Below are 27,991 nucleotides of genomic sequence, written 5' to 3'. Positions count from 1 at the left end.
TAGAATAACTTAAAGGAACTATGTAAAGGCAAGACTGTTGTTCTTGGGAAGGGAAGCAGAAGCAGCAACAAGGAGAGGAATGCAAGAAAAGAAGACAGAAACTAAAAATCTTCTATTTGAACAGAAAAGAAATTCAAGTTATTAATCACAGAACAAGACAATAAATCTAAGTTAATAGTTCATCAGCAATTCATAATCGATATAGAATCGCAGAAATGTTTTATATCTAGTACAGTGCACAAGTCTACCGGATGTTTGTTCCCACTTATTCCTACTGGAGGAATCATATTCTCTCCTGCCCTTTCAATAATTCTTCGCAAGTTCCATGAAACCAAATAAGCATAAAATGTAGCAAAAAAAGGTAAATTCTCATTTTTGACTGGCTCGTTACACAGCATCATGGTAAGTTTTCCATTTCCTCCGATCTATTTCCTTATTTTGAGGGAAAATTCTTAAAATCCCAATAAAAAAAATCCAAAACAATTCACTTCTAACTATTCAATCCCTAGATTCGCCAGAATTCTGAAACCATATAATGGTTCATCTAAATTTTCACTCTTACGATTTCCCCTCCGTTTTTTATTTTTCCGCTTCCTTGTCTGCCACGGATTCTGTTCACTATGCGTTGAAAGTTGAGACGAAGGCCGGTCAAGCAATTCCACTGACTGTGGCCTATTAAGATGATTTTCTTCCCTTGCTTCGTTTTCCGTTAACAAACAAGTTTCATTAGGCAGTGCCAACGAAGGACTGGATACATTTTCAACTTCAGTAATGTTAACCACGTCACAAACTACGGATGAGACTTCTGCTATCAGATGTTGTTCAGGATACGCTTCAGCTGAAACAGATTATTCTTCCCCTTCACTTCACCTATAAATATCCCTCTCCATAATAAACAAAATTAACTTTGAATGTGCAAATTATTTAGTCGAACGTACTCGTAGATAGAACATCGGAATTTTCCTGAATAAAATTCTGAAGCTGCTCATTCATTATTTGTCCATCAGCACTGCGGCTAATAATGGTGGAAGCATAGTGTAACAACAACAGGATCAGTAGCGTTAGAACATTTATAAAAGCAACGATACAAACCAGCTCACCAATCTGAAATGTAATTTGTTTCATAGTCATTCATTCGTTCATAAAAGTAACCATACCAAAAATTGCAACAATCATTTATGCAAGAAGTAAATTTGGCCTTTTGTGCAAACCAATTGTAGCAATCATGTTAATATCACTTAATTTCTACCATTCAACAATTACTGATAGCAGAGATCGACCAGTTTCTGTAGTGTTATTTTCGTATTTCTTAAAAACACAACACACAACAAAATTAGGTCAGTCTACAAGTAAAATATACCGTCCACACGCCAAAACAACCATAGAAATGTGCTTGAGAACGCGCCAACGATGCATCCGCATCACCGCCTCTACTTACGATATGCTTCAATATCATGGTACGATGCGCTGGAGTGACTTCCTGCGGTAAACCTTTTACTGTTTCGGTGAGTTCTCTCAAGCTGGCTGCAAGAGCATCTATCTGCAAATGATGCTCCTTAGCAAAAGATGCAAACTACATTTTCCGCACATACCAGTTTCATTTTTCCACAATTATTTCGAAACTGAAAACCTGGATTTTTAAAGCATTAATAGATGGTCTGATAGCATTAATAGCTGCTTCTTCCGCCTGTTTGATAATTAATTCAGCATGTCGTCGACTTTCATTAGTTTGTAAAACATAACGTCGGCTAAGTTCTGATAAATATTCACTGCTGAGAGACATATTCAATTCCAAACTACTGATCCGCTTATTCAGTTTCAGAAATATCGACTCTTTATGGCTCATGACTCCCCCAGGAATCATAAATCCTAAAAAACAATATATGCATATTTGTAAAAAGAGTAGAGATCTACTATTAGTTCAGATAAACTAAGCTACGCACAGCACAAAAACTAATAAAGTAGTATGCTGATCAATAAACGGAGTATTCCGATTTTTTCTCACCTCCGCCCGACTTTCTATTCAATGAATTTGAAGTCGCCGGTGAATTTCTAGTACGAGATATTGTCGAGATGACATCCGATTCTGCTACATTATGTGAAGTGGAATTTTGCATATTTTCAAAATCTCCCGATTGCAGATCACAAAAGTAAGTTGGCAAAACGGAAGTAAGGAAAAATTTCAGAACTCGTGTTCGATTTCTTTTCTTCTGATTTTTGAAAGAAGAATGAATATGAATCTGTAATAAAAATTAGTAAAAAAATAGAATGTATTCGATGCAACTTATGCGAATATTCATTAGATGTAAAAAATAGTAAAGCTAAGGGCCGGAATGCCTGTTATAAATGCAGAAGATTCTACTAATAACCTGCTTATTTTTTACTTCACTAGCACTGCCAGTGTCAATAAAACTATACTGAAATCCAAAGAATGCTCGACAGAACAATACATAACTATCGACGGTGTCAAGAGAACATTTCCTGCATAATTCTACCACTGCTGCATTCCTTCTGTAAACACAAGAGCTAGAAAAGCTCAACTGATGAAATATGCTAAAATTAACAAGTAACGCCTAGCACATTTAATGAAGAGCATTAATTTCATGTTTTAGCAGGATAAAGTGTGTGCTCCAATTTCTTTCAATCATTTTGTTATCATAAAATTTGATGGATGAGACACTAAGATTACAGGAACTATGACAAATAATTTTTGCAGCATAAATGTATATATTCGAGACCTGGTAATATTGTATGATGAAGCTCCTGTACGCTTCAACAGGAAGGTTGATTCGAGGACGCCTTTGATATCAACAATTCCTATACTGCCAACTACATTCACCACAGCATTAACCAACGGCGAATCGTCAACACTTTCATTTTTCTTCAATGAAATTTTACTTATCCCGGCACTAAACCGTAACATATGTACGATAAATATCGCGCATATATAAAGACTGAGAATGACTCATAATTCATGAATAGTAAATGCCCAAACAAGGTAAGAATCAAAAAACCTCGGCGGTACTAGTTGGGGTAACAGCACCAATGTTCATCTTTTCCTCTGGAGTACTGTTTATTGCCTGTACCTCCTGGAAACAAACTTTTACAGAAAATATCGATAAAACAGATGTTCAAGGATTAATTTTTTACGACATTCTCATCTATTTTTTCAATCTCAGCGAAAATCTGATTGGAACTGTCAAAATGAATCCTTCAAATAGCCAAAAATTATTCGACATTCCATAATTGTGGATAAATGCCTACAACAGGGACAGAAAACGATGTGTCTGAAACTGCAGCAGCTTCAGCTTCCGCTTCATATTCATCAACCATTGAAATCCCAAGAAGTCGTACCAAACTAAGTGTGCAATAATGTTCGCGACCATAATGTGACAATAATTCTAACTTAAAGAAAAATACAATATAAAATACTCACACATTGTCTCAAAATATAGATTTTTTTCTTTTTCATTCAAGCACTGCTGATGACTTTTATTTCAGATACTATCTAAATCATGTGAGATATTAAGACTTTTAAAATTGCGAATTTCTTACCCGAAAACTTCACATATGAACATGCAACAAAAGAGGATATATAGCAAAGCACTGAGAGTGTAATTCGTAATTTAAAATTGGATTGCAGGTATTTTCGAAAATTAACCCGCAAAAACTTGACGTATGACCGCGCAGTAACTGTAAACCGTTGTATTTCACGATTGTTTCCAACTATAAAATCACCCAAAGCTACCCATTCATTTGAAGGATAACGTTCACTGCCCAAAATTCTTATATTTTGCGGTCCTGATGAGAATAACTCAAAATTTGCTATTTCCAAGACAGTTGGCTGAAAATCAGACTATAAGTTACTCCTGTAACACATAGCGACAGGAAAAAACATATCTAAATTTCAAGAAGTTATGTGCGAGAAACTTCTTGGAAATTTAACACACATCAATAAATCTAAATGTTTCGTTGGAATTCACACCTGTATAGTTTCACAGAGTTCAATAATAAGCCATTTATGCTCTGCACGTTCACAAGGATTACGCATATAATCGTCCGCTTCCTTCTCATTCAATATGGCATTCTGCAAATACCAAAAATCATAATATTTGATGACCTGAGAAAAGTTCCAACAAGTTTTTTACAAAGAAATGCACGACTTATATATGATTACCTTATTTTCAGCCTCATCATTGCTAAAGAGAACTTTAGCACCACATTCTTTCGAAGCATAGTTCCGTGCTGTAGCTTCCTGAGAAATCATATTGGATGACGCAAGTCGTGTTATACCTTCTGTTACTTTGGATGCAGGAATTGAACTGGAATCCATTTTTGAAGTCTCACCAGCATCCGAGTGCATATTTGCTTTATGTTGATGATTCTGAAAAGTTTTCCTGTATCAAATAAACGAACATCTAGCTATTTCGTGTATGGTTATAACAATTTATTCTGAAAGAAAACTGAGGAAATTTCAATATTTCAATATTTTCACATCTTAAATTTTAGTGAAATAAATCATGAGTACCAGCAGCTAATCTTGAGCTTTCCTTGTACCAGAATAAAACTAAAACTAGCTTAAACTGCAACCTGTTGTTGTTCAGCTTTCCTAATCTCTTCTTTTTTTAACTTTTCCTTAGTCCATTCGTCAAATGTAACGATTGGAGGTTGTTCGCTAGAAAAAGGGACAGTTAAATCAACTTCTTGTACAGATGGAATCGCATCATTTCCTGCCTCCGTATTCCTGAAATTTTACGAAACATGAACTGAAAATCTATTAATACAAAACAATTGATTTATTAAAACTGTTTGGTGATACAATGTTATTTCTCTCTTTTTACCCTTATTTTTCTACTCGCCTTTTCCCTATTGTTACTTGAGAGGTTTTATTCATAAACCATCCAATTTCACTCAGCAATTCAGATGATTATAAAATTAGATTCGTAAATTTTTATATCAAGTCATCTCGCTTTTTATTAAGGGTTAACTCTTTTTAATTTTTTTTGTATGTTAATCGGCTCGCTGTTGACGATCTCTAACCAATTTAACTATTAATCTACTGAAAAAAAAGAGGAGAAAAATATTTACTCCAAAAAGACTGTAGATTCGTATTTTACAATTTTCGCTGCACTTTCTGTTGATTGTACCGCTTCGCTGTTCAATTTTGGACTTCTCACACTAGGCCTTGTATCATTACTTGTTGCATCACATTTCTTCTCTTTATAAATTGAACAAATTGGAAAGCGATAATCAGAGAGAAATCTGCAACTTATATTTTTCAAAGGCTATCAAATCTCAAAAAGAAAGTTTTGGAATTGGAACAATATAAGTTTTAAATGAAAACCTGCACGAGTGAACAGTTCTGCGAGCCACTAAGCTGATCTAATCCAATAATTTAAGGGTATACCCTTAAAATCACAAACAAACCATTTAGTAGGAATAAGTGCAGAAGAACTAACCACTCAAATCTCTAATCGCACTTGTTTTTATTGTATGAGTTGTTAGCAGGTTAAGTTCCAAACCCATTTTAGCAGTCATCAAAAAAAAAAATTCAAGTACAAGTGTGCATAAATTAAAGCATATAAATAGAAACAAAATAAAAAAGAAACTGTGGAATGTAGACAATGATTTCGCATGAAATACGGAGACAATATTTTACAGAATTGACTTAAATACATTTCTTCGTAATGACTCCTTTTTAATGCCTAATCTTGTGAAAAAAAAAAATTAGCTGTCGAAAAAAAATCAGTTGTTGAAAAAAAATTAGTTGTCAAAAAAAATTAGTTGTCGAAGTACATACGCCATGTAAAAGAAAGATTGCAGTTACAACAAATCTATTTTCAAACGCTAAGACATGGGAAGAAAGATAGAGCCCAAAAAAATATATATTTAAATGACCGCAAAATTCAGAATACCATGAGACTAAGAATTTTTAAAAATCAAGCATCTTAAATCAGTTGCCACTTCAGGGAAATCAACATAACTAGGTAACAGACTTTTTGGAAACAACTCTGCAAGTTAGAATGTTAGTTTCGAATCGATCCCCATGAACAACTCGAGTACCTGATGCGGATCTTAACAGTTTGAACGATTTAAATGGTCCTGTAGTATAACTAGAAAACAAAAACCCTGTTTAATGTCGGAAACAAAAATACCAATTAAAATCAAGTGAACCAATTAGAAACGAACTTTTTAAAAGGCGAGATATCATAAGTCGACATCCATCCAGTATCAACAATCGCTACTGACGTTAGAAACTGTATGGTGTGCGCTACAGATAGAAACCTAAAAAAAATGGTATTCAGAAAGACTATTTCCGAACATAACATAAATCCCTTGAGAAAAATCAACTTGGTATATTTTCAGCTGCAGTTTCTACGACCAATGCAGATATTAAAAATCCTTATTGTAATTACAGATAAGTAAAACAGATTGGTAGCACACTGGAATAAATATGTGCAGCAGCGTAATGAAATGTAAAATGAAGACTGTTATCAAACTTTATCATTCGTTAACAAACACAGTGAGGAACACTGATTAAGTGCAAAGAACTGATACGGCAAAGAACTAATACGGTTTAGTGTGGCTGTTTTAAAAAAGTTCACCTTAAATATAACGAGAAAAAGCCATGCAGGTTATTTCTGAACATTTCTTCTGGCCTGCAACTGAATTACATCAGAACACTGCAATAATTTCCTGAAACTCAATATCAACTTTTCAAAAAAGCTGGTCTGTACGACTCTCTTTCAAATTCTTCTTAAATCCCTTACTGAAAAATACTTCTTACTTCCCCACGAACTTGTTTTCTTCCTGAAAACATTAATGATAACGCGCTATCTAATGATAACACAGTTGCTTTCACGACAAAGTACCTATCTTCACTGATGATTACACCTGCCATTCGTGGAAAACGGAATACTTTTAACTAATGAACCACATTTCCTTCCATAAATCATTAACTACTACCGCACTGCCAGTTAACTACAGTGAACCATGTTTAAAACAAAACACGAAAAGACAAAATGTAATAGTGTAAATCTCGATGCAGGCCTAAAGTTGATATTTAAAACGGGTAAAACGTCTGCAGAATCTAATTCACGGATATTTATTCATGCATTCAGTGAACATCCAAACCATTACAACAGAAGAGCATAACCTAATTGAAATCGTTTATTTCATATTCCCAGTAACAAATAATATCCTTATCAGTTATATAACGTTTACGCCGCAATGAAATACATAATTTATTCACTCTCCAGACAAAATTTTTTCAGCACATTCATCTCATTGAAAAAAGTGCATGAGTAGTTAATACTAACAAGAAGTAAGACATTTGCTCCCATATTCGTGTCAGAATCGCTCAAAGAAGAAAATTGAGTATGACACCTGGAAAATTTAGAATTAGTAGGACAGAGTCCAATGTTAAATTTAACAATCATTCAACAAAAGAAAACAATAAATCCTTTCCATTTTCAAAAAACAAAAAACCAAATGATGAAAAACATCACACATGGAAATTTGTTTCTTCATCCAGATTATCTAAGACGGAATTCATTTTTCCGACACACTCTTAAAAAGCGCAAGAAACACAACTCAATATTCACAAGAACATGAACCCAATTTTAGAAAACGCTATTTGTTGCTTAGACAACTCTGATTCGCAACAGGTACCAAAATTATGTACTTTTATCTAAGCAACTGAAAGCCAACTTATCGAATCAAAATAATCTGTAAGAATACAAGCTTTTTTCGCTGTGATCACAAGAATTCAATAACAGAACACTGATGCAGTCACATGATGATAAGTAAATTTAATCTTCACGGAGAGGCAAATGCATCTTGCGAATTGGTTTGCCTGCTTCAACAATCACCAGATGTATCTTGTCCCCCGTGCTTATTTCACGTTCTGCTGCCACACGAAACGCATCTTTTATAAGAGAAGTAGCTCGCTCAATCGTCAAATGCGGCTTCTCCACATCACCCGACACTGTCACCAAACCAATCTACAAAGAATATTGATATTCGGATCACTATTAGCAAATGATGGATAGGACAATCAGCACTACAAAAAGTGGAGCCCATATCAGTCATATTAGGTTAAGCAATTCTAAAATGATCATAAAAGTACCAAATAGATTAGGTTTTGATAAAATAATTAAGAAGAATCAACGAAGGAACGACAGCTAGCTAATCACGTGAGGAGAAGATAGAGCATGCATCAGAATTTGACATCATTTCAAAAATACTTCATTCGAAGATTAAAATGAAAACAGCCAGAGGAGGGCAAGATACAGTTAACCTGACAATCGAAGAATGGCATGATCATTGGTTCCGCGCTACCAGAAGCAGTGTACCCGATGTGTTCAATGCACCCAATGGGATCATAGCTGAACACAGCTCCTTTGCCTAAAAAAAATTAACATCCAACCATAAGATTGAGAATCTTTAATATTTCAACATGATTCTAGACGTTCGGAAATAGTGAAAATCCATACCATTCTCATCAATGCCGGCTAATATTGCACCGGTGTAGTACGGGAAAAAACGTCGATAATATAAATTCCGTGAGAGTAATTCGGCACATAAATCTACGGTCATATCTCCGCGATAATCGAATCGATACTTGTGTAGGCGAGCCTGAGAAATAATGAAAAGTATTTCGCCATTATTATCCGAAATAAAATATGTATCGCTAGTAAAGTTGCAATCGTGCACTTCACACAATCTCATTATATCTTTAGAAAGAAAGCAAAGTTGATAGACTCATTTTTTTTCAAATTAGAAGACTGTCAAGACTCATTTTTTCTAAAGAAATTTTAAAAGAGTTACAAGTGTCTTTAAAAAAATTAAATTTTATCGCTGTTCAGAACAAACCTCCAATAATCGTTTCAGCTGTAGAACGTCGCCGTAAAATCCAGCACATGAAAGCACAATTGAATCATTTCTGAAACAATCATTTGTAAGTCAGAAATTCATAGTTGTTAGCACTCGTTTACATGAAGCAAAGATGCCGTTTGAATAAATCTCCATCCTGTGAAGCGATAAAATGAAGTCTTACAAAACATGGATCTTCTCAGCATCTCGAGTCAAGACATTGATTTCAAATTGTGACATACGTGTATCACTCGCCATGATCGCAAAATTATCCCCAGCAATTGCTGCTGTAGTCCTGAATGAATATCTCTTTTTTTGTTGTTAAAAGATGGTAAGAAAATGTCAAGAATAAGAAGCTTCCCATAACAAATTCTACAGATTGCTAGTAATGTTTCTTCAAAAGATATTTACTTCGTTAACAGTAGCATTACTCGACTAAATTTGATTTAAATTTAAGCTTAAACTGGCATTATTGGGGAAGAAAAAATGACAAATAGGAAAAAAAGTAAGACGTCTTTAGATGAATAACAGAAGCTACAACAAAATCACCAACTCAGTTGAGAATCTGCAGCAGAAGTTCGACCCCACTTGTGTTCAGTAATGGAAGTTAGATTAGATCTAACTTCTATTACTAAATAGACGTGGAATTAAAATAAACAGCCTGCGTACTAATCACAATGTGACACCTCGGACAAGATAGGTTTTCAATGAGAGAACACACTTTATCATTATTGAAACTGTTGAAACTGACCCTCCTTCGAAGGAGTAAGGATTCCATTCCGATGCTTGCTTTACTACTGGTCTCATCCAAGGCGGCGAGGCACGAACTTCCGCCAGCTTCTTTTTAAAAGCTTTCATCTGTCCAGCAGGGTAGAAGTCCATATCCAATTCATCTACGAGACCCATTCCACGACATGAAAAAAGCATAAAATGTACACGAAAACCATTTCTTAACAAATACATAGACTGATAAACTAATATGAACTGATGATATTTCAAATCGAAATAGACATGTCCCAACCATTCTAGTCTGTCAACTGAACAGAGTTATGTTGACGTTTCAATAAGAAGTCAATAAATCAATAACCGCCCAAACCGATTACTTTATCACGCCCGGAACCAGCACTGATACGTCCACATCAACCTTAACCAGCTCTAGGAATGGCCGAACCACCGAATAACGGTAAACCACGGGCATAATATTGCTTGCATGACTGGATAGGACAGGCCATAATAATACCGTGTTTCCCTGAAAATAGGACATTTCTTATATTCTCTCTCCCCTAGAAAGACGTACCAAGGCTTATTTTCAAGGAGTACCTATTTATTTTCAGTACATATCTTGATTTGGGATAACACGGTAGCATTTCCCTTGTCCACTTGCTCATTGCTGTTATCGTGCTCTGCTTGCCATTTTCGAACCAATCAGCCATACAACTTCTTTTCGTTGCAGAAAGCTGTAAGATTCTTGCTCTAGGAATCTTCCACAATTCCTTTCTTGTATTCCATAAAATAACTTTACTTTTTACCACGTATTTTGTCTTTTACCACACAGAGAGATCAAGCATTGAGGAGCATCAGAGAGATAAGTCTGGAGGCTCGGCAAGGGTGGGCCCGAGGCCTCATCAGGGGCTTGGCGCGATTGCAAAGGACGCTGATACTAGTGTTCCCTGCGGCTACGGCAAAGCCGAACTAGATCTTATGTGCAGGGGAGAGCTTATATTGACCTCTTACCTGGAAATGTCACTAGGGCCTATTTTCAGGGAATGATTTTTTTCGGGAAAACACGGTATGTAGAGGTTATGGTCAATTACCTGAAGAGGTTCTCCCTCGGTCTATCTTATGATTGCCCTGTTCCTAGAAATGAAGGAATTGTTTTTTAGCTTTAAATTAGTTGTCTTGCCATAGGCTTAAACGAATGATATGTGGAATAATACTTGAATGAATATTGTGTGACACATATTTCAACACGTATTTTTATGTTGGTATAAGTTGAAACAAAAGTTTTTTTGACACATGTTTTGTCTTGCTTCATCAGAAAATCCGTCATGGTAACAAGAAAAAAAGAAGTGATGGAACGAGATAAAGTAGGTGAAACGGCAATTTCGGAGCATGAAGAAGGAGTAAGTTCATAATACGTGTGCATGACATTGTAAAAATCTTCAGTTTCTTTTGATTCTTTCAGAATGACCTGTAACGTACTTGATTCCTGGATGGATTCTTAAATTTAATTTAACATTGTTGGATGAATTGTTTACCACTGATTTTAGGGCGAACATGATCCAATAAAGAAAACGGCTTCAAATAAGTCCGAAGAAGTTGTCAGATCCTCTATGAAGAAACATGAACGTAAAAAAACTAAGTAGGTTAATGTGCTGTTTTCTTCATCTTTGTGGTTTTACTCTAAGGTTATACTCATACAGTCCAGTGTTGTTTAGTCAAATAATTTTAATGGTGATGTTCATCGTATCCAAACCCTTTTATTCTGTCAATATTCATTCGAAATATCCGTTATTTATGCAGCATATTTCAGAAAATCCACTAATCGGCCATCACCGTGTTTTGAAAGTGCAGAGCGGGCAGTAAATTTAGAATCAGTAATGACTTTCAAGGATTTTGGCCTGGATGAACAATTGTTAAAAGTAAGTTTCGCTCGTAATCTGCGAAATTATAGTCTTATAAAGAGTTTTTGGATAATAAAAATTGAACAGAAGTAAGGAAGAGGGAAGAGAAGAAAAATGACTGGAAGAACTTTCACTTTCTCTTAAATTCGTCATGGTTACAAAGAAAAAAAGAAGTGATCGGACGAAATAAAGTAGATGAAGTAGTGGTTGATTTTTGCTATTATTTTTCGTGTTTTATTAGTGCAATATTTTTTGATTTCTCATTATTCAAAATTACTGAATTCATGCAGGTTATTGGTGAGCTTGGATGGGAGCGTCCAACACTGATCCAGAGCCGAATGATACCAGCTGCTTTTGAAAATAAGAATATTCTTGCACGAGCACGAACGGGTAGTGGTAAAACAGCTGCCTTTATGCTTCCTATTATACAAAGGGTTTTGCAGCTGAAATGCGTTAGTCTTTATTTGTTTTCATTGGCGTGAGTTCACTGGAATGTCTTAAAATGTTTGTAAGACTCTTTGGTGTTTCTCAAATTAAGACTGCATAATTTCGCTGCACCTGTCATCACTTTTCTTTGCGGAATGTCAATACTTATCGTCCATAGCGTAAAAGAAAGTTGAATTGAGATCTTAAATGCAACATGTTTCCACAATTTTCGTTTTAGAATTCTTCAAGTAACGGTGATGCTGGTCCATTTGCGGTTTTTATTGTTCCTACAAAAGAGCTAGCAAAACAGGTAAATATTATGTCGCTTAATTTTTGTATCATTTGCATTTCCATTCATCATTTATAATGCTTAGTTTTACATACTAGTTTCAGTCCTGTCTTGATTGAATTTCCTATATTATTGTATAACGCTTATTTCAGACTTACTCATTGCTGTGCAGATTAACAGAGAAATTCCCGTTTCTAATGTCATTGAATTTCTCGGAGCTGAATATAAATACTGATGACAACTGGCTTTTGGTTAGCTGTAAATTTTTTTGATAATATTTTGGTAATAGTTTTTTTCATTTGAACTGAAACATGTTATTTATATTGGCTTTTTAGAAGAAACCCGACTTTGTTGTTTCTACACCCAGTCGATTTCTACAAGCTCTGAGTAAGTATGGAAAACCATGCGAATCAGTTAAACATGTTGTCCTGGACGAAGCTGATTTGTTGTTGTCGTTTGGATATTCTGAGGAAATGAGGTGATGCTTCGTTATTGTAGAAAGCTGATTTTGCTAAATTTTTATAGATTCTGGTTTTACTAACTGACCTTTAATAAAAGGTTTGTATTGAAAGATTTTTTTTCTTCCATCTTTTTGTTCAAAAATTTGCAAACAAATTATACCATATTTCTATCATTTTACATTACATTTTACGAAATTGGTAACCGAAAATTGCGATGAAGTTCCAAATCTCTTTTTACATACGGAGTTTCAGTACCGGTGTTTTTTTCAGGCTGATAAAAAATTTTCTCCCCACACACCATCAGACAATATTCACTTCAGCAACAATGACTGAAAAAGTAGAAGCACTTAAAGAGCTCTACGTGACTGGTCCAATTATTCTAATGAAATTGAAGGTAATTTGGGTTTGTTGTGTTCCCATTTAATTTCATATTCTCTGAATTTATATGATTATTCTTTCATCAATATGGTCTTCAGGAGGGGCAACTACCGAATAGCGACCAGCTTTCACAGTATCATATTTCTTGTCAAAATGAAGAGGAGCGATTTGCTATCTTTTTGGCACTGTTGAAGTTGAAATTAATTATTGGCAAATCGATCATTTTTGTCAGAGACACTGATCGTTGTTATCAGTGAGTTCATTAGTCTTAATTGATGTTGGTGAAGTAATTTTTTTTTACTGTTACTTCGGATATGGTTCAGCGACTATCGAATCGTATGACTTATTATCAGGTAGATGAAAGCATGCATGTGAATATGATAGCTAACATCTTGTTCAGTCTCATTAACAGCCGCGTAATGATTTGTAGCGCCGCAAATCTATGTTGCCGGTGCTGGCTAAGGATAATTTGCTCCCATTTCTTAGTTTTTTTTCCAAGTTCTAAGGGAAATAGGTTTATCCTATTAGTCATTTCCAGTGCATTTTGTTAGAATTCATATTTATCTTTACTTTCGTATCATTTTTGACCTTGCAGTTTGATGTTTTTCTTAGACTTGGACTTTTTTTACAAGCATTCAATATTCGATCCTGCATTTTGAATGCCCAAATGCCAGTTAATAGCCGTTGTCATGTAGTGGAACAATTTAATGAAGGACGATATTCTTATGTTATTGCCTCTGATATAAACGATGTATCCTGTGATTCACAAGCAGTGATGAAAGATGAAGATGATGGGAATGTATGAATTCTGTTTTATTGTTCAAAACAGTACAAGTTTTACAATTTTATTTGGCTTCTCACACTTCGTACGCGATTACTTTAGTCATAATTTCATTTTCAGGTATCTAGAAAAGAAAGAATACGGAAGAAGAAACAGAAACATATCGACAGAGAATCAGGAGTTTCACGAGGCATTGATTTCCATCATGTTGCAAATGTTATTAATTTCGATTTCCCTACGTCACTTAACTCCTATATACATCGTGTGGGAAGGTATGCATCAGATTATAAGGAAAATGTTAGTCCCATTTGTCAAAACTGACCTAAGATTTTTTAATTTCAGGAGCTTTTGCCTTTTATCAAATTTTTGGTTCATTATTTAGTGTCTTAATTTGTGATGTTTAAGAACTGCTAGAGGATGGAACAAAGGCAATGCTTTATCATTTGTTTCACCTCAAGAAAAGCCTTTTTTGGAGGAAGTTCAAGACGAAATTAATGCGCAGCTAGGGCATCGTGCAATTACTCCATATGAAGTTCGCATCAAAGAACTGGAATCATTTTTTTTAAGAGCTCGAGTACGTCATTAAAATCGAAGTTTTGTTTGCTTATTTTATGATGAGAAATAGTTGGAGTTTTTAAAAGTCTTTTTAACAGATTTGTGGCTCATACTTCTGCAGTAATCAAAGTAAAGAATGTTGCGATATGCAAGATCGCTACATCTATTGCAGTATAAAAATTCGAGCAGTTCTGACGTTGATTTGATGGTGAACAAGAACAAGTCTTTTGTAGGAAGTACTGGTAGCTTGCACCAAGACTGCAATCAGGGAAGCTAGATTAGCGGAAATACGAGCGGAGGTATTGCGTTCAAAACGACTCGAAGCTTATTTTGCTAAGAACCCTCGTGAAAGGGCGGCTCTTGAACACGATAAGAAGTTATTCTCTGTGAACCTTCACAGTCCTGCTATTGCCGATGTCCCAGATTATATGGGTATTTATTATCTTTTTTATCTTGAAACCGTAATTCAAGTTTCTAAGTTGGGTTTGCTTTAATTCGGCAACTAAATCTTGCGATCCAAAATACCTTTGTTTTACAGTCCCACTGTCGTTACGAGGAATAAATTACCGGAGTGAATCACAGAAAAAAGAAGGAAAACGAAAACGAAAAAAGCAAATGCATCCAACTGTACATCAAATTAAATACCAGAAGAAAAAAGAAGATCCTCTGCAAAGTTTTTCGTTTCTTTAATGTAAATTTTTATGCTTTCCCAAGATTTTTGTGGCATAATCATCAAAATTTTAATGATTATTCCAATCGGAATTCTTGAATTTCCAATTCAATTAGCAAAGCTGAAGGAATGTAGTCGGAAATCATGTGAAATTGCTTCTACGATTCTCTTAATGAAAGCTGATGAAGAAATAACTTACTAACAACTCCACAGTTCGTTTCTCTTTGTTTTCCTGTGGACTATAAATTTGTTTGTCAGATTGATGCTCGATTTGGTACTCTGATCTTTGCTTCTCTGTTATGTTCATTTTCAGGTGATTTGTGTTTTCTGGTAATAAAATAATATGTGGCGCTAGTTCATGTTAGGCTTATGTTGTTTTCCGAAGCTATTTATTTGATTATTGACGATAAAGTTGACTAGCAGAAGAAGGGTGTGATGCAGAAATAAGAGAAACTGTGTAAAAAATAAAATGGGGATTTTTTATGTAGCCAGTTCTATGAATTGGGACATGGCTGAATAAGTGAAGCATGTTCCCCACAAAGAGGAATACTCGTGTTTTGGGGACAGCGGAAACCATTGGCCCGTGTTGCTTCATTTCTGCATTACTGAAAATTTTTTGATGCTAGCTGACAAGTTTTGAACTCAGGTATTTGTTGGAATCAGCGGAAATAAGTAAAAGAAGCGAGTAGCGGGATGTCCAAGGATGCGGCAAAGAATCGTTACGAGAAAATCAAACATCTTGGCGAAGGGCAGGTAAATTAACCCGAAGCAGTTAAATAATTTTTATGGCTGTTGTTAGTTCCTAGTAGTGTCGATGGGAAAAATATCTACTAAACTGAATAGATGGAAGCAATTCATGTTTTTTGAGCCTACTCTGTAAACTATTGTACTGTCTTCTTTTGAAATTCTTAGGTCTGGAAAATGTGCATTTCAGTTCTGACATCTGTCATATTTTGTCAGAGCGCGCCTCTATGGTACATGCGAACTTGTTTTGTTTTGTTTCTTCTTCTGTCTCTTTTTTTTTTTTTTTTTTGTTGAAGAATGACATTCTGATGTTATATTAGCTCATCTGTTTCAGTTCGCCAATGTTTATAAAGCCAGGGATACGGAGACAAATGAATTTGTTGCAATAAAAAAGGTTGCTTCAGAAAATTTTTCAAACTTTGGATCTGAATTTATTAAAAATTATAAATACTGGGATTGGCTATTTTGCTAACTTTATCTTTTATAGTAACGCTACTTTTCCATAAAAAGGCAAAAAAAAATCACTTGATGTGAGTGTTGATCTGCACCTTTATGGAAAGTAAGGTATTCTTCAGATAAAACTTGGTTCAAGACACGAAGCAATGGATGGTGTAAATCGAACTGCGCTAAGAGAAATCAAATTGCTACAGGAATTGCATCATGATAATATTATTGGAGTAACATTTTTTGTCTTTGAATTTACTTTTGAATCGCTGGAAATGGGTTAATTTTTGCTTATTCACTTCAAAACACTCTGCACAATTTGTGGTTGTTGTTGTTTGAAGTAGAGTAAGAATCACTGTTAGCCTTTTGCCTTACCGTTCTAGGAGATAAGAAAAAGATGATCTTAATTTTGCATTGAGACACATCACCATAATAAATTTCGTAATATAATGGTAGCGGAGTGTGTGGGTGGACATTGTAGCATTATATAACAGGCTTATTGTCAAAGCATTATTTTGCTTATTTAATTGCAGTCTTTACTCATTTATTTCTGTTGTTGTAAACATCTCTACGCCTTATAGTGAATAATTTATTCGAGCTGGACACTTCTAATGATTGTAAATTAATGCTTTTCGCATATTTTCTTGTTCTCACATTTGCTAGAAAGCTCGAAAGTTTTTTCTAAAATCACATCTGTACGCCTTCAAAGTTGACCTGAAGTATTGGAACTGAAAGAGAGAGAGAGAGAGATGCATCCAATTTGTGTTCATGCAAAAATGAAGCGTAATTTTGATATCTGAACATATAGTAAATAAAATGTTGCTAGGACTCGAATACTTCCATTTGGACTGGGTTTTGCATTGGATAAGTGTTTCAGTGTCTAATCAACTTTGTTACAGCTTCTGGATGTGATCGGACACAAAACAAACATTCAGCTTGTGTTTGATTTCATGGAGACTGATTTGGAGCATTTGGTGAAAGACAAGGCAATAATTCTGATGCCTGAACATATAAAAAATATGGTACTGCAGATGTTACTAGGACTCGAATACCTCCATTTGCATTGGGTTTTGCATCGGGTAAGTATTTGAGTGAATCGATGGCATGTGCTCATTATGCCACTTTTTCCTTTCTTAGATTTCTCATATTTTAAATATTTTTGATTTTAATTTTTCATTAATGTCTTTGGGTTGAATCATAATTTCAGGATTTAAAACCAAATAATTTACTGATTAATTTACAAGGACGAATAAAAATAGCCGATTTTGGCCTGGCTCGATTTTTCGGTTCACCAAATCGCCATTACACATATCAAGTACGACTACAACACTTGTTTTCTATATTTTTTTTACTACTTAGAATCCATTAGTGGCTTTAAACGTTCCTTAAGTTACAACATATAAAGTGTAGATACTTCGTGTCAGCAGTTTGCAAATATACTGAAGTCTTCATGTGATTAATTTGCAAGCAAATTTATTAGAACATGCTGTAATTTGAACTTGTTTTGCTCAAGTGGTTTTACAGGTAGTGACAAGGTGGTATCGTGCACCAGAATTGCTTTATGCAGCACGTTCATATGGTGTGGGTATCGATATGTGGTCCGTTGGTTGTATTATTGCTGAACTTCTACTACGGGTTACACTTTCACTTTTTGCCAGTTATAAAACTTTCTCTTGTTTCTACGGAAATTTTTTTCGTGGTTAGGAAAACATTATTTGAAAATACTTTTCAAAACTAAGTTTGACTAAATACTCCTTCCTTTCTTTCAGGTACCACTATTTCCTGGTGAGTCAGATATCGATCAACTTGTGAAGATTTACAGTGTTTTAGGGACACCAACAGTGGAGGATTGGTCGGTGAGTGGCATAAAAAAAGATGCTCAAGAATTATCTAAGAATTATCAATTTTTTTTGTCCATTACTCTTTTTCACTTTTAGGGATTGGAGGAATTTCCCGATTTTATAACCATTAAACCAATGCCGGCTATTCCACTTAAGAGTGTATTTACTGCTGCTGGTGATGATCTCATTGAATTAATTTATCAATGCTTAAGGTGTTTCCAATCTTTTTGTCATTTTTGTGCAGTTTTCCGGTATTTTCGTTTTAGTTGTATTTAAGTCTATATTTACATCAGTTTTTCCAGCTCGATACATATTTTTCTGCTATTAAAATGCTTAGGAAGTCTATTAACAGTAAAAATAGATCATGAATTTTTCAGATTCGATCCAAACAAAAGGTGGAATGCAACTCAAGCACTTCGTTCTTGTTATTTCCAATCGGTAAGATTAACTTTCACACCTTTGATATTAGGCTTAATGTTCCACGGTGTGAAGTAAATCATGAAATATTTCGCAATCTGCTCTCATGATTGTATAGTATTTGTGGCTTTTGAATGGAGCCATAATAAATATAGATTTAAAGTAATCAATTAAATCTTCTTATCTTCTTATCTTCTTATCAGATGGTTACAACAACAGCCCATTTTCAGATTGGTTTTCTTTAATATTTAAATTATATATTTCAGTATCAGTTAGCTAAAGGGAAGTTAGATTTGTTCGTAAACACGTATCATTTTAGATGCCATATGCATGTGATGATTGCGACTTGCCACTTCCTAGTACGAGTCGATCAGCGGTTTTTAAGCGGAAACGCCGAGAATATGTAAATAATGATGATGATACTCCGACCAAATTTCGTAGGCGGCTTGAATTTGATTAATAATACTTAAAGAACCTGAAAGTTGTTTTTTCATTGTCTATTCAGAAGTGACTTTTAAAATTTGCAGAATTTATCGTAGCTGATAGCGGGATGCACTTTACAAAAAAAATTTAAATAAGTCAAATTTAAGTGCTAGAATTTGTGGGATTTCGTTTCTGATAAAAGTAACTTTTCTTCAGAATATTGTAAGCTTAATCATTCCAGCTGTGACCTTAATACAAGCCAATAGGAAATTTTAATAATTTTAATTAGCTTTGTAGAAAGTTGGCTGTGGAGTTTCGAACTGTATTGCCTATAATGAGACCGAAAAAAAATTCCCGAATATATTTTTACTAGGGTTGTGGCATTAATTTTTGAAGTTTTTGAAATGAAACCACCAAATATAATTTTAATAATGGTTCTTGAATGAAAGTGCAGGATTAGCAGAGTAGGCGGAACCGTCTGTGAGTGTGTCAACTTGTAAGCAGCTGTTTGGCTTGTTGGAAGTACATCAATGTGGATTTTCCTCTCTCTCCTTCTGCTCCTGTTCGCAATTCTCCAATGCTACTGTTACTACTGCTGTTTCAAGTGCTCATTTGTTTCCCTGAATCTATTGGATGAGTGTTTTCTTTGCAGTGCTGTGCCTTGTTGATGTATTATTTATGCAGTTTAGAAATTGTATCTTGCTATTGCTACAGCTTAAAAATTGTTGTGAAGAAAATGGCTTTCAAATGAAATACCATGAAAGTCTGAACGACCATCGTACATTTACTTCATACCAATGACTTTTTATGCTCTCTTTCTCTGTGTAATTTCACAACCCCAGTATATTTATTCTTGCAGCATTACTGAGCTTTTTAGTAGATTTCTAAGGCTATTGAAGCTTTTCATATTGTGATTGTACGAGTGTTACACCTTTTCCACCAGAATTTTACTTTCGTTTTTTGATGCAAAGATTTTTTGGTTTATTTATTTCATTTGAATATTTGCACTTGATTTGATTCATTGTGTTATACGTGCATGATGCTCGTAATAGTTGTACAGGTTTTAGTTTCCTATGCATTATTGATTAGTTATTTGGATATTCCAATTATGATATACCTCTTTGTCTCTCCCATCGTGTTGTCATTATTTGCTTATTTGAATTTCTTTTAGTATGCTCGTTATGGTGTGTATTCCATTCAGAAATATATTGTATTTCCTCGAATAAATTTTGTCGGGATATCATGCTTGCTGAAACTATCACTTTTCACGTTAAGACTTTTTCCGTCTTTTGACCTCTCCTTCAAAGCGGCTCTGTTCCGTTATTTAGTAAAGCTTGTACAAAGGTATCTTAATTGTAGACTGTTAACTATGAAGGCTATGCCGATAGAAGTAACAATTCTAATCCAGAAAGTGATAGGACTGATTATATACGTTGCTTTTTCAAGCAGACCTAAGGCCATCTCTCTCTTTGATGAAAAGATGGGCCGATAAAAACATGAACTATAATAGGCATGAAAATATGTGAATTGGAGATTTTGGTCTTCGAAATTTAAGTTTGAAAATCCTAGGCATCGATTGTACCTTTGTGAAGTATTGTCGAAACATGTCATGCCTGTAAATGGTTAACTGGCTTGGATACGGAAATCTCGAAAATGTAAATTTGAATGCTGGTTTAGAGGTCCAATCAGAGGGCTGGTACGAGATAATTGGGCATATCCTGAACAACTACAACGAGATGAATTTGGCGCCTAGTCCAACATATCATTACATTTCACCGCTGGCCAGATCGAGATCTGAAGCACGTGGAGCCCAGTCAGTGCGACGTTCATATTCATTCTCGCATGGATCCGGTGCATCATCCTTCGGTAGTGGTGCACTTACTATGCCACAGTACGGCTACGGCGGTGGATACATGTCCAAGTCGCTGTCACGAAGTTGTACGTTTCGAAGTCAAAAGTTGAATTTTTTGGGCGAAGTTCTTTGGTTTTAGTTTTTCATAAAATACTGTTAATGGAGTTTGTTTTTTTAATGTTCCAAAGTGAAGACTGCATGAAGTCTATTTAGTCAAAAGGGTTCGTTTTGTACTGCAGAGAGGTTCATTGATTTTATAGATTGTGCATTTACTTGTTACTATATTTCAATTGATTTATTGGTTTCAGCTTCTTCGTTATTTGGACGCTCATTATACAGCTCAGTGTTAACTCGAACACCACCGCTTCATAGTGTGGGTTTACAGCGTAGTACACCTCACTACACTGATAAGTATCCTTATGTGCGGTATTCATATGGAAGTACAGATACTGGCCTTGGCATTCTTACACAAACTGAATCGGTAAATTGCACTCACAGTGGAAATCTGAAACTTCACTTCCACTTTCTATACTGGAAAGTGAATAGAACAATGAAGGAGAGAGGGATTTATTGGTTCCTTCGACTGAGAAAGGGAAGGGAAGTGAAGGACAGTTAACAGTTAATTATCTACTGTGCAATCGTTTTATCACTAATTACAGATGACAACTAGGGATTATAGTATACGAGATCTAAGAACGAAACGGTGGTTGGAAGGTCGATCAAATGCCTACAATACGGGACATTTTACAACACCTAAATACACTGCACAAGTTGAGCGTCCCATTACTCCTGTACGAAACTATGTACGGTGAGTTGAGTTAAGTGAGAATTGAATGAAAAAAAATTAGCAGTTGGCAGAATATCATTTGGATTCAAACACCCGAGAAAAAAATTTTAATGAGTGAGAGGTCCAGGCGCAATAATTAGAATGTTCTCAGCTGGATGGTCCTTCAAATCCTTAGTTTAATTTTATAGTGATTTATATACACAACGATGTCCTTTGTTTCTTCCACTTAACGTAGTGCAACTGAATCCAGGTATATGCCTATAGAAGATGCGGTGAATATGTACAAGAAACGGTGTATGACTGTTGGCACATTATCCAAGTAAAGCTTTTTCTCGCTTAAACTTAATCTAAAAAGACTAAAGTTTTCAAAAAGGAAGAAAAAATTCGAAAATGCTTCCGAGAACTTCTAATAAACGAACTGTTTGCTTTTTTTTTTGGACACTCTCATGGCTCTGACTCAAATAAGCTGTTACAGGTACTGGTTAACGCCAACGTGGCAGTCACGCCGAGAAAAAGAATTGAACCTCGGTTCCGCGCCTGCTAGAGGTGACTATTTGTACGCTTCGCGGTATTCCAATCATCCTACCTACTCTCGCGTTGCCAGTCAGCTTTATACGAATTACTAAAATCCTGAAAGAAAATTTATATTTTTGGTTAAATTACGAAGAGCTGTGCAAATTGCAATACCTTTTTGATGGAATGTTGGTTTCATTAAAACGAAATTCCAAGAATTTCCGAAATTCCAAGAACTCTAACAGCTTATAGCATCGCAAAAGTTTTGTATCGGACGAATACCCGATAAGCCCACAAAGTCTACATCCCATTATCTAAATCGTGTGGTTTTATTGCCCTTGATGACATCCCAGTAGCACCAATAACAAAGCTTCGAAATCTTTTTTGAATCCTGGAATGGAATTCACGGAAATATAGACACATCTGACCAGAAAGATAGGGAAAAACCATGCTTGTAACGATACGAACTCTTCCAGAATTAGTCATAATCTCTGAGGATCTTTAGAGACATACAACAAAGCTATAGCATGATCAAGATAGCTTCAAATTTTCCTGACCATCTTTGAATTACTACATATATAAAAGAAGGCAATAGATCGTCAAGAACTTTCTCCTGGTCAAGAATGACGAGAATGTCTGGCACTCTGATTTTGCACTGTCTATAGACAACGTCTCTCTTCTCAGTACAGCTGCAACACCATATAAAGCAAAAAAGAGCAGCTTATTTCATTGCAAGAACCGTGGCAATGCACAATTTTTATAAGTGTAGCATAGAAAAAAACACAGGAACGGAACAATACATGAAATCGTAAACAATTTACAAATGGATAACCAGTTCCTAGAACAGAAACATCTTGTCGCGCCCAATAAAATTGGGTAGATTCGGAATTTGCAAAAACATGTTTATCAGATTCTATTGGTGCAGTACTTAAGTAAACCACAATTTATAAATCGAGACGAGAACTTTTTCCATCCAGAATTCTTGGGATAAAAAACAATTCATACTTCGCAATTTTACGCGAATCCTCCAAAATTAATTTGTCAGTCCCAATGCTGAAACGATTTTTTTTCCTAGATAAGACATGATATGTAAAACATGGAAATGCTTGAAATAAAGTTTTTTGTCCGAATAATATGTGTCATAGTATTAATCCATAGCATACGTGGAAGATAGAAAAAGCTTCTATCACTATCGTACGAATGAGTAGCAAAAGGGTTACTTTTACTGTTACTATTATTATAATTATCACTTAAACACTTTTGTGCTTTGATATCTTAGCACCTCATTCCAGTTCAGTGAAATTATAATTATCTTTACCCTACCTGACGTGCACTGTCATCCTGATGTTAACTTCTAACCGTCTCAACTACCTCTAGTAGATCGGTAATGGAAAAATTTTCAAGGTAAAAGAAAACGAACCCATTCGCGTCTCGTCCGCAAAGTATCTGACGTCGAATTCGCTATCATTACACATCTTAGACAGTAATGGTTTGATCTGACTATTAACTACTCTGAAACAACTCACTGGATATAAAAACTTTTCAATTTCCAGTGCGGAAATCCTTGAGCTCGTTTCTTTTGGTAAACATTTTCAATAACGAACAACTTAATAACTCTTCTTATCTAAAATACTTTTAATGTATGTAAATTTACAGTTGCAATAAAAAATGCATACCCCTGATCAACCGTGTGACCAATACGAAGAAGAGTTTTAGCGACATTGAATCTAACATTCGGTACATGGTCATCACTCAACTGAAAGGAAACAGCTGATCAAAATTGTAATTCCAAAAATGATGCATATAATGCTATTATGCCATAAAATTAATTGCAGAAATTTCAATGAAAACTGATCAAAAGTATAAGCTAAACCTGTTGTACTACAGGTAGAATTTCCTTAACAGTATGATCTGCGCCAAGAGCTTCGCAAAGAGTGTTGAAGCAAAATAAGCATGCCATACGATGCAAATAGTTTGTATCACTTGCAAGTGCTGTTACCTGAAATGATAAAAGTTAATGGATTAAGCATTACTGTCAAAGCACAGGACAACGATTAAAGTGCATGCAACTAAAGTTCCGGAATATATGTAAGTTTTGAAAAATGTGTAAAGTTTAATTCGACTTATTATTGAATTTCTCTAGGACGAAATTAAAATGTTCCGTGTTTGTAGCATATAGGTAGGTGGTCAAAACTGACAACAAAGAGCAAAAAAATGGACATTCCCTTTTTGCCAAAGAAACAACTATATAATACCTTCGGCACCACTTGTTTCATTGCCCAGTCAGCACCGAATTTCTCCGTTAGTTGTTTCAGAATGCCCGTTGCAGCTTCGCGTATGGCATAAACTAAAATAAAAAAAAATCAAAAGGAAAGTAAATGAGAAAGTTTCCAATTTATGATTTAATTTTTACCATGATCGGTTAGCCATGCCATACAAAGCGGAAGCAGTTTCTCATCGAAAAATTCTTGCCCCTGAAATAGCAAATAAAATAAAAGAATTATGTAGTTAAAATCTGGATCAACATTTGTTCTGCTGACAGGAGCAATACACGGAATCGAACATGTTTCAATTTAACCAATCCCTGGTAAATAAAAATTTATTTGACTGTCACCAAAAATAAAATAAAATTCAAAGTTAAAATCCCTACCAATTGAGCGGCAAGCAACGGCATGAAATCAACAATAGCTAGACGCACTCGCCATTTCCCATCTTCAGCTAATTCTACAATTGACGGTAACAAGGACTGTGACAATTGCGATGCACCGATCACTTCGTTCACCTGCAAGGAGAAACCGTATTTAGTGATAACCGTATTCAATTCTTTGTACACTATACAAAGAACTGAATGCGGTTATCACAACAACCTAACCTCTCTTAGTTTATTCATTTCCCAATTCTGTTCAAATGCAATGAATATTTCTCAAATCGCTATTTAAGAGAACTACCATTCATCAGTTTTCTATAAATACAGAATCAAACATCAGAAGAAATCGTTAATTAAAAATTATTAGTCAAAATATACTTCCCGTAAAAACAAACCTTATCTAGAGAAGAAATTATATTTAGCCGCACTTCCGCAGTTTCATCACGCAAAAGAGTCAAATAAATCGGCAGAAGATGTTCCATCGTCAGATCTTTCCCAAGTATTGGAGCTAAGCCCATGACTACAGATGCAAGTGCTGTTTTCACATGTTGATTTGGGTCGGTGACAAGCTCTTTTACAACAGGTAAAACATGAGCCAAGATTGCTTTTTCTCGACCAACTGCAGGAAGTGCAGCACAAAATGCTGAAAAATATGATAATATGGAACCACAGTTCAAAGAGATCATCCCTTTGAGAATGAAAGAAGTCACCTTGTATTTTTGCAGCAGCTGCACTACGTACTTCGCCTTCCATGTCCTTTAGAAGACTACTGAATGCTGGGAGAAGTTCGTTTACTGTTATGTCTTTGCCAACAGCAGATTGTATCTCAAAATTCAACATTTAATTCTTCTTCAAAGATTTCATTTATTAACTTGAATTTAAATAAAAAACATGCTGCTGATTTTTGTTTCACTCCTCAGGTAAACTTTTACAGATTAAAGTTATTAATTTTTTAGAGACATTTCGAACATTACAATTCCCTATGCCGTATTATGTGCCCAAAACACGGCCCTGCATTTACTTTCCACATAAGTTTCAAATTTCTACACGTTAAATTATTTCATGAAATCCACCCACTAACAAAAACGTCGAAATCTCTTTTAACTGTTTTCATCATGCATGGGATTGCTTACGTCAGTGAATTTTTCGGCGGCCATATAACGCACACGCCAGCTTTTATCTTCAATTAAATTGATGAGAACTGGTTTAATGAGTTCTTTGCGTTGTTCTTCCGTCAACAAAGCAGCGATTGAAATGCATGCTTCAACTGCCAACAATCGCACAGAATCCTGTAAGTGCAAGTGATTATTCTGTAAGTGTAATTTGTCCCTGTTATACTCGTTCTCTTTAAAATTACAAGATTGTTATGTAAATTTCAACCTGTTCGTCTGAAGCCAGATCCATAAACATCTGAAGAAGTTCATCTCGAAGAAAATCGGCTTCAAAAACTTTGGCGAACTCCCCTAATTTTGAAGCTGCAGCTCGTCGCACCATCGGTGTGTCATCGCGACATAACGTTCGAAATAAACTATGAAAGGTTTATTGGTTAAATTTTATGATAAGTTTTTAAACAGTGTTAGGACAAAATTCTTCAGCATAAAACTTACTTCCGAAGTTCCGCTTTTATAGCAGGGCTCACTCTAGGATAAGCAACACTGAAGAGTCCACATGCCGAGGTTCGTGATGTGAACCAGTCCCCTGCAATAAATCGGAAAGTAAGATTCCAGGCTACTTACACACGTCGGCGACAAAATTTTCATAATACAGTGACATTCTTATTTCCACAGTTTCATTAGTGAAGCGAATTACTACACGAAATTTGTGGCAGAGCTTCATATCACTGTCTTTTGGTAAAAATCTAATTGTCCTGCAGACTACATATTCATTATCCTACACCATATATCTCAACAAATTATCGGCATTTATTTTATGACACATCCAAAGTTCAGTTGTTCAATCACGTAAATATGCTATATACTTGCAAACAATATAAAACAGCTCGTGTGGCCTCCAATATAACAAATATTTATGAGCCCAGAAACTGCAAAATACTGAAAATTATACAAAAAAGATCCAACCCGTAGCTAAACGTCTGATCATTGGAATAAAATGTTCTTCGAGGGCTGTGCTTGAATGTTTGTCAGCGATCTTGCGTAAACTTTCCACCGCTTTGTCACGCACCACAGTTTCCTCAACAGTAGCCAAGTTCTCAAGTGGTGGAAGCAAACAGAAGACGTAATCTGGTCCACCAACTAGTGGCGTGAAGTTACCCAACTGTTCGGCCAAAGCAAGCAGTACTTCATCTTCGTCGTATATAGTATCTACAATAAATAGTTGAAAAGGTATGCACAATAAATCATGTCTTCGGACTTCTACTTATTCTTAAATCAGAAAAAACGATGAGCTTAACAGATTTAGCCACTTTTCTGCACATCCATCCAAACTTAATTCTTACAGCAAAATATTATTACTGATTTTGCAATGGCTAAGTCTCATTTATCGCCTAAATAGAGCGAATCACTAAAATATACCCGTTAGAAACTGAATTAACTCGCCACGCGTACGTTCAACACCCAATGCAAGTGCAATGGTTGACAATTTACGTATACTATTCAAGCGTAGTTGTACATCTTCATTACGAAGTTCATCAATAAGTATAGCAATAGGGTAAAGATTGTCATCGGTGTCTTCGTGTGCTTGCAACGATGCCATAATGACAACGTATCCAAGTCCTTCAAGTTAATATGCATCTAATGAGAAAAAAGATAACCGACGAATTGATTCTCGTTAATAAGACCAATTAAACTAACTCGTTCTGACCTGGATGCCTCCTCTCTCCCAGTGCACTACCTCATCCTGACCTGGGTCACCTCCCCCTTCCTCTTCAACTGTACTAACTCGTCCTGATTCGGTTGACTCCCTCCTCCCCACTAAACCAACCCATCCCAACCCCCCTAAATCGATTGTTCCAAACTCCATGACTAAGCTGGTATTATGTGGCGACGACCATTACCATCGAAAAGAACGGCGGTAGGCATGGGGGAAGGTGAGCAATGATGACGAGAGATATGCGGTACGTTTTCTGATCGATTTCGGTGATACTTTTCCTATTATTTATTTCTTCCAATTTATGTCAATAGCTGTATTATAAGTAGTTCACCCATTCTTGATTCTTTATTGATAAGGTAACCACCCAAGCAGTATTATTACGTCTTTCTTTGTACTTTTATAATGACGATTTTTATTAAAAACTGCCGAGAGTTGA

At 35.4% G+C, this 27,991-nt stretch overlaps 7 protein-coding genes across 8 annotated transcripts; 3 read left to right on the top strand and 4 right to left on the bottom strand.

The window, feature by feature from the left end:
* Positions 1–494: 494 nt before the first annotated feature.
* Positions 495–6,704, bottom strand: LOAG_00617 (the record flags this gene model as incomplete). Of its 2 annotated transcripts, XM_020445493.1 has the most annotated exons (16): positions 6,606–6,704; positions 6,190–6,285; positions 5,089–5,262; positions 4,591–4,744; positions 4,178–4,384; positions 3,986–4,087; positions 3,662–3,844; positions 3,265–3,405; positions 3,015–3,089; positions 2,739–2,881; positions 2,370–2,511; positions 2,006–2,240; positions 1,631–1,869; positions 1,361–1,540; positions 939–1,104; positions 495–838 (listed from the first exon to the last, which is right to left on the bottom strand). In XM_020445493.1, exons 1-16 carry the CDS (start codon positions 6,647–6,649, stop codon positions 495–497), a joined length of 2,625 nt encoding a protein of 874 aa, XP_020304055.1. In that variant the 5' UTR covers positions 6,650–6,704. The 2 variants fall into 2 exon arrangements, with proteins under 2 accessions (XP_020304055.1, XP_020307211.1); XM_020445494.1 differs by lacking the exon at positions 6,606–6,704 and having other exon boundaries at positions 6,190–6,334.
* Positions 6,705–7,182: 478 nt separating this feature from the next.
* On the bottom strand, positions 7,183–9,794 carry LOAG_00616 (proteasome subunit beta type 1). Its single transcript, XM_003136156.2, has 6 exons — positions 9,626–9,794; positions 9,059–9,169; positions 8,875–8,944; positions 8,496–8,637; positions 8,300–8,406; positions 7,183–8,003 (listed from the first exon to the last, which is right to left on the bottom strand). The coding sequence occupies exons 1-6, from the start codon at positions 9,778–9,780 to the stop codon at positions 7,812–7,814; spliced, it is 777 nt and encodes a 258-aa protein (XP_003136204.1). The 5' UTR covers positions 9,781–9,794; the 3' UTR covers positions 7,183–7,811.
* Positions 9,795–9,843: 49 nt separating this feature from the next.
* On the bottom strand, positions 9,844–10,307 carry LOAG_00615 (hypothetical protein; the record flags this gene model as incomplete). The annotated part of the gene is made up of 2 exons (XM_003136155.2): positions 9,844–10,123; positions 10,172–10,307. The coding sequence occupies 2 exons, from the start codon at positions 10,305–10,307 to the stop codon at positions 10,020–10,022; spliced, it is 240 nt and encodes a 79-aa protein (XP_003136203.1). The 3' UTR covers positions 9,844–10,019.
* Positions 10,308–10,908: 601 nt separating this feature from the next.
* LOAG_00614 (DEAD/DEAH box helicase) lies at positions 10,909–15,526 on the top strand. The gene is made up of 14 exons (XM_003136154.2): positions 10,909–10,997; positions 11,145–11,236; positions 11,408–11,516; positions 11,789–11,950; positions 12,163–12,234; positions 12,366–12,464; positions 12,549–12,691; positions 12,945–13,068; positions 13,151–13,305; positions 13,665–13,851; positions 13,954–14,105; positions 14,239–14,407; positions 14,622–14,820; positions 14,927–15,526. Exons 1-14 carry the CDS (start codon positions 10,923–10,925, stop codon positions 15,076–15,078), a joined length of 1,890 nt encoding a protein of 629 aa, XP_003136202.2. The 5' UTR covers positions 10,909–10,922; the 3' UTR covers positions 15,079–15,526.
* Positions 15,527–15,700: 174 nt separating this feature from the next.
* On the top strand, positions 15,701–18,980 carry LOAG_00613 (CMGC/CDK/CDK7 protein kinase). Its single transcript, XM_003136153.2, has 10 exons — positions 15,701–15,811; positions 16,137–16,196; positions 16,378–16,479; positions 17,146–17,325; positions 17,454–17,561; positions 17,771–17,881; positions 18,016–18,102; positions 18,184–18,299; positions 18,465–18,525; positions 18,824–18,980. Exons 1-10 carry the CDS (start codon positions 15,752–15,754, stop codon positions 18,962–18,964), a joined length of 1,026 nt encoding a protein of 341 aa, XP_003136201.1. The 5' UTR covers positions 15,701–15,751; the 3' UTR covers positions 18,965–18,980.
* A 1,566-nt stretch (positions 18,981–20,546) lies between these two features.
* LOAG_00612 (hypothetical protein) lies at positions 20,547–22,283 on the top strand (the record flags this gene model as incomplete). The annotated part of the gene is made up of 5 exons (XM_003136152.2): positions 20,547–20,865; positions 21,088–21,260; positions 21,439–21,587; positions 21,817–21,885; positions 22,042–22,283. The coding sequence occupies 5 exons, from the start codon at positions 20,547–20,549 to the stop codon at positions 22,190–22,192; spliced, it is 861 nt and encodes a 286-aa protein (XP_003136200.1). The 3' UTR covers positions 22,193–22,283.
* A 321-nt stretch (positions 22,284–22,604) lies between these two features.
* On the bottom strand, positions 22,605–27,705 carry LOAG_00611 (phosphatase PP2A regulatory subunit; the record flags this gene model as incomplete). The annotated part of the gene is made up of 15 exons (XM_003136151.2): positions 22,605–23,132; positions 23,500–23,591; positions 23,756–23,835; positions 23,953–24,078; positions 24,335–24,426; positions 24,493–24,553; positions 24,730–24,861; positions 25,122–25,369; positions 25,437–25,551; positions 25,860–26,015; positions 26,107–26,254; positions 26,334–26,424; positions 26,805–27,047; positions 27,258–27,458; positions 27,537–27,705. The coding sequence occupies 15 exons, from the start codon at positions 27,703–27,705 to the stop codon at positions 23,113–23,115; spliced, it is 1,974 nt and encodes a 657-aa protein (XP_003136199.1). The 3' UTR covers positions 22,605–23,112.
* Positions 27,706–27,991: the final 286 nt, after the last annotated feature.

The sequence above is a fragment of the Loa loa genome, assembly GCF_000183805.2.
Source record: "Loa loa unplaced genomic scaffold supercont3.11, whole genome shotgun sequence".
NCBI lineage: Eukaryota > Metazoa > Nematoda > Chromadorea > Rhabditida > Onchocercidae > Loa > Loa loa.
Note: the sequence above shows the minus strand (reverse complement) of the source record. Positions and strands in the feature narration are given on the sequence as shown.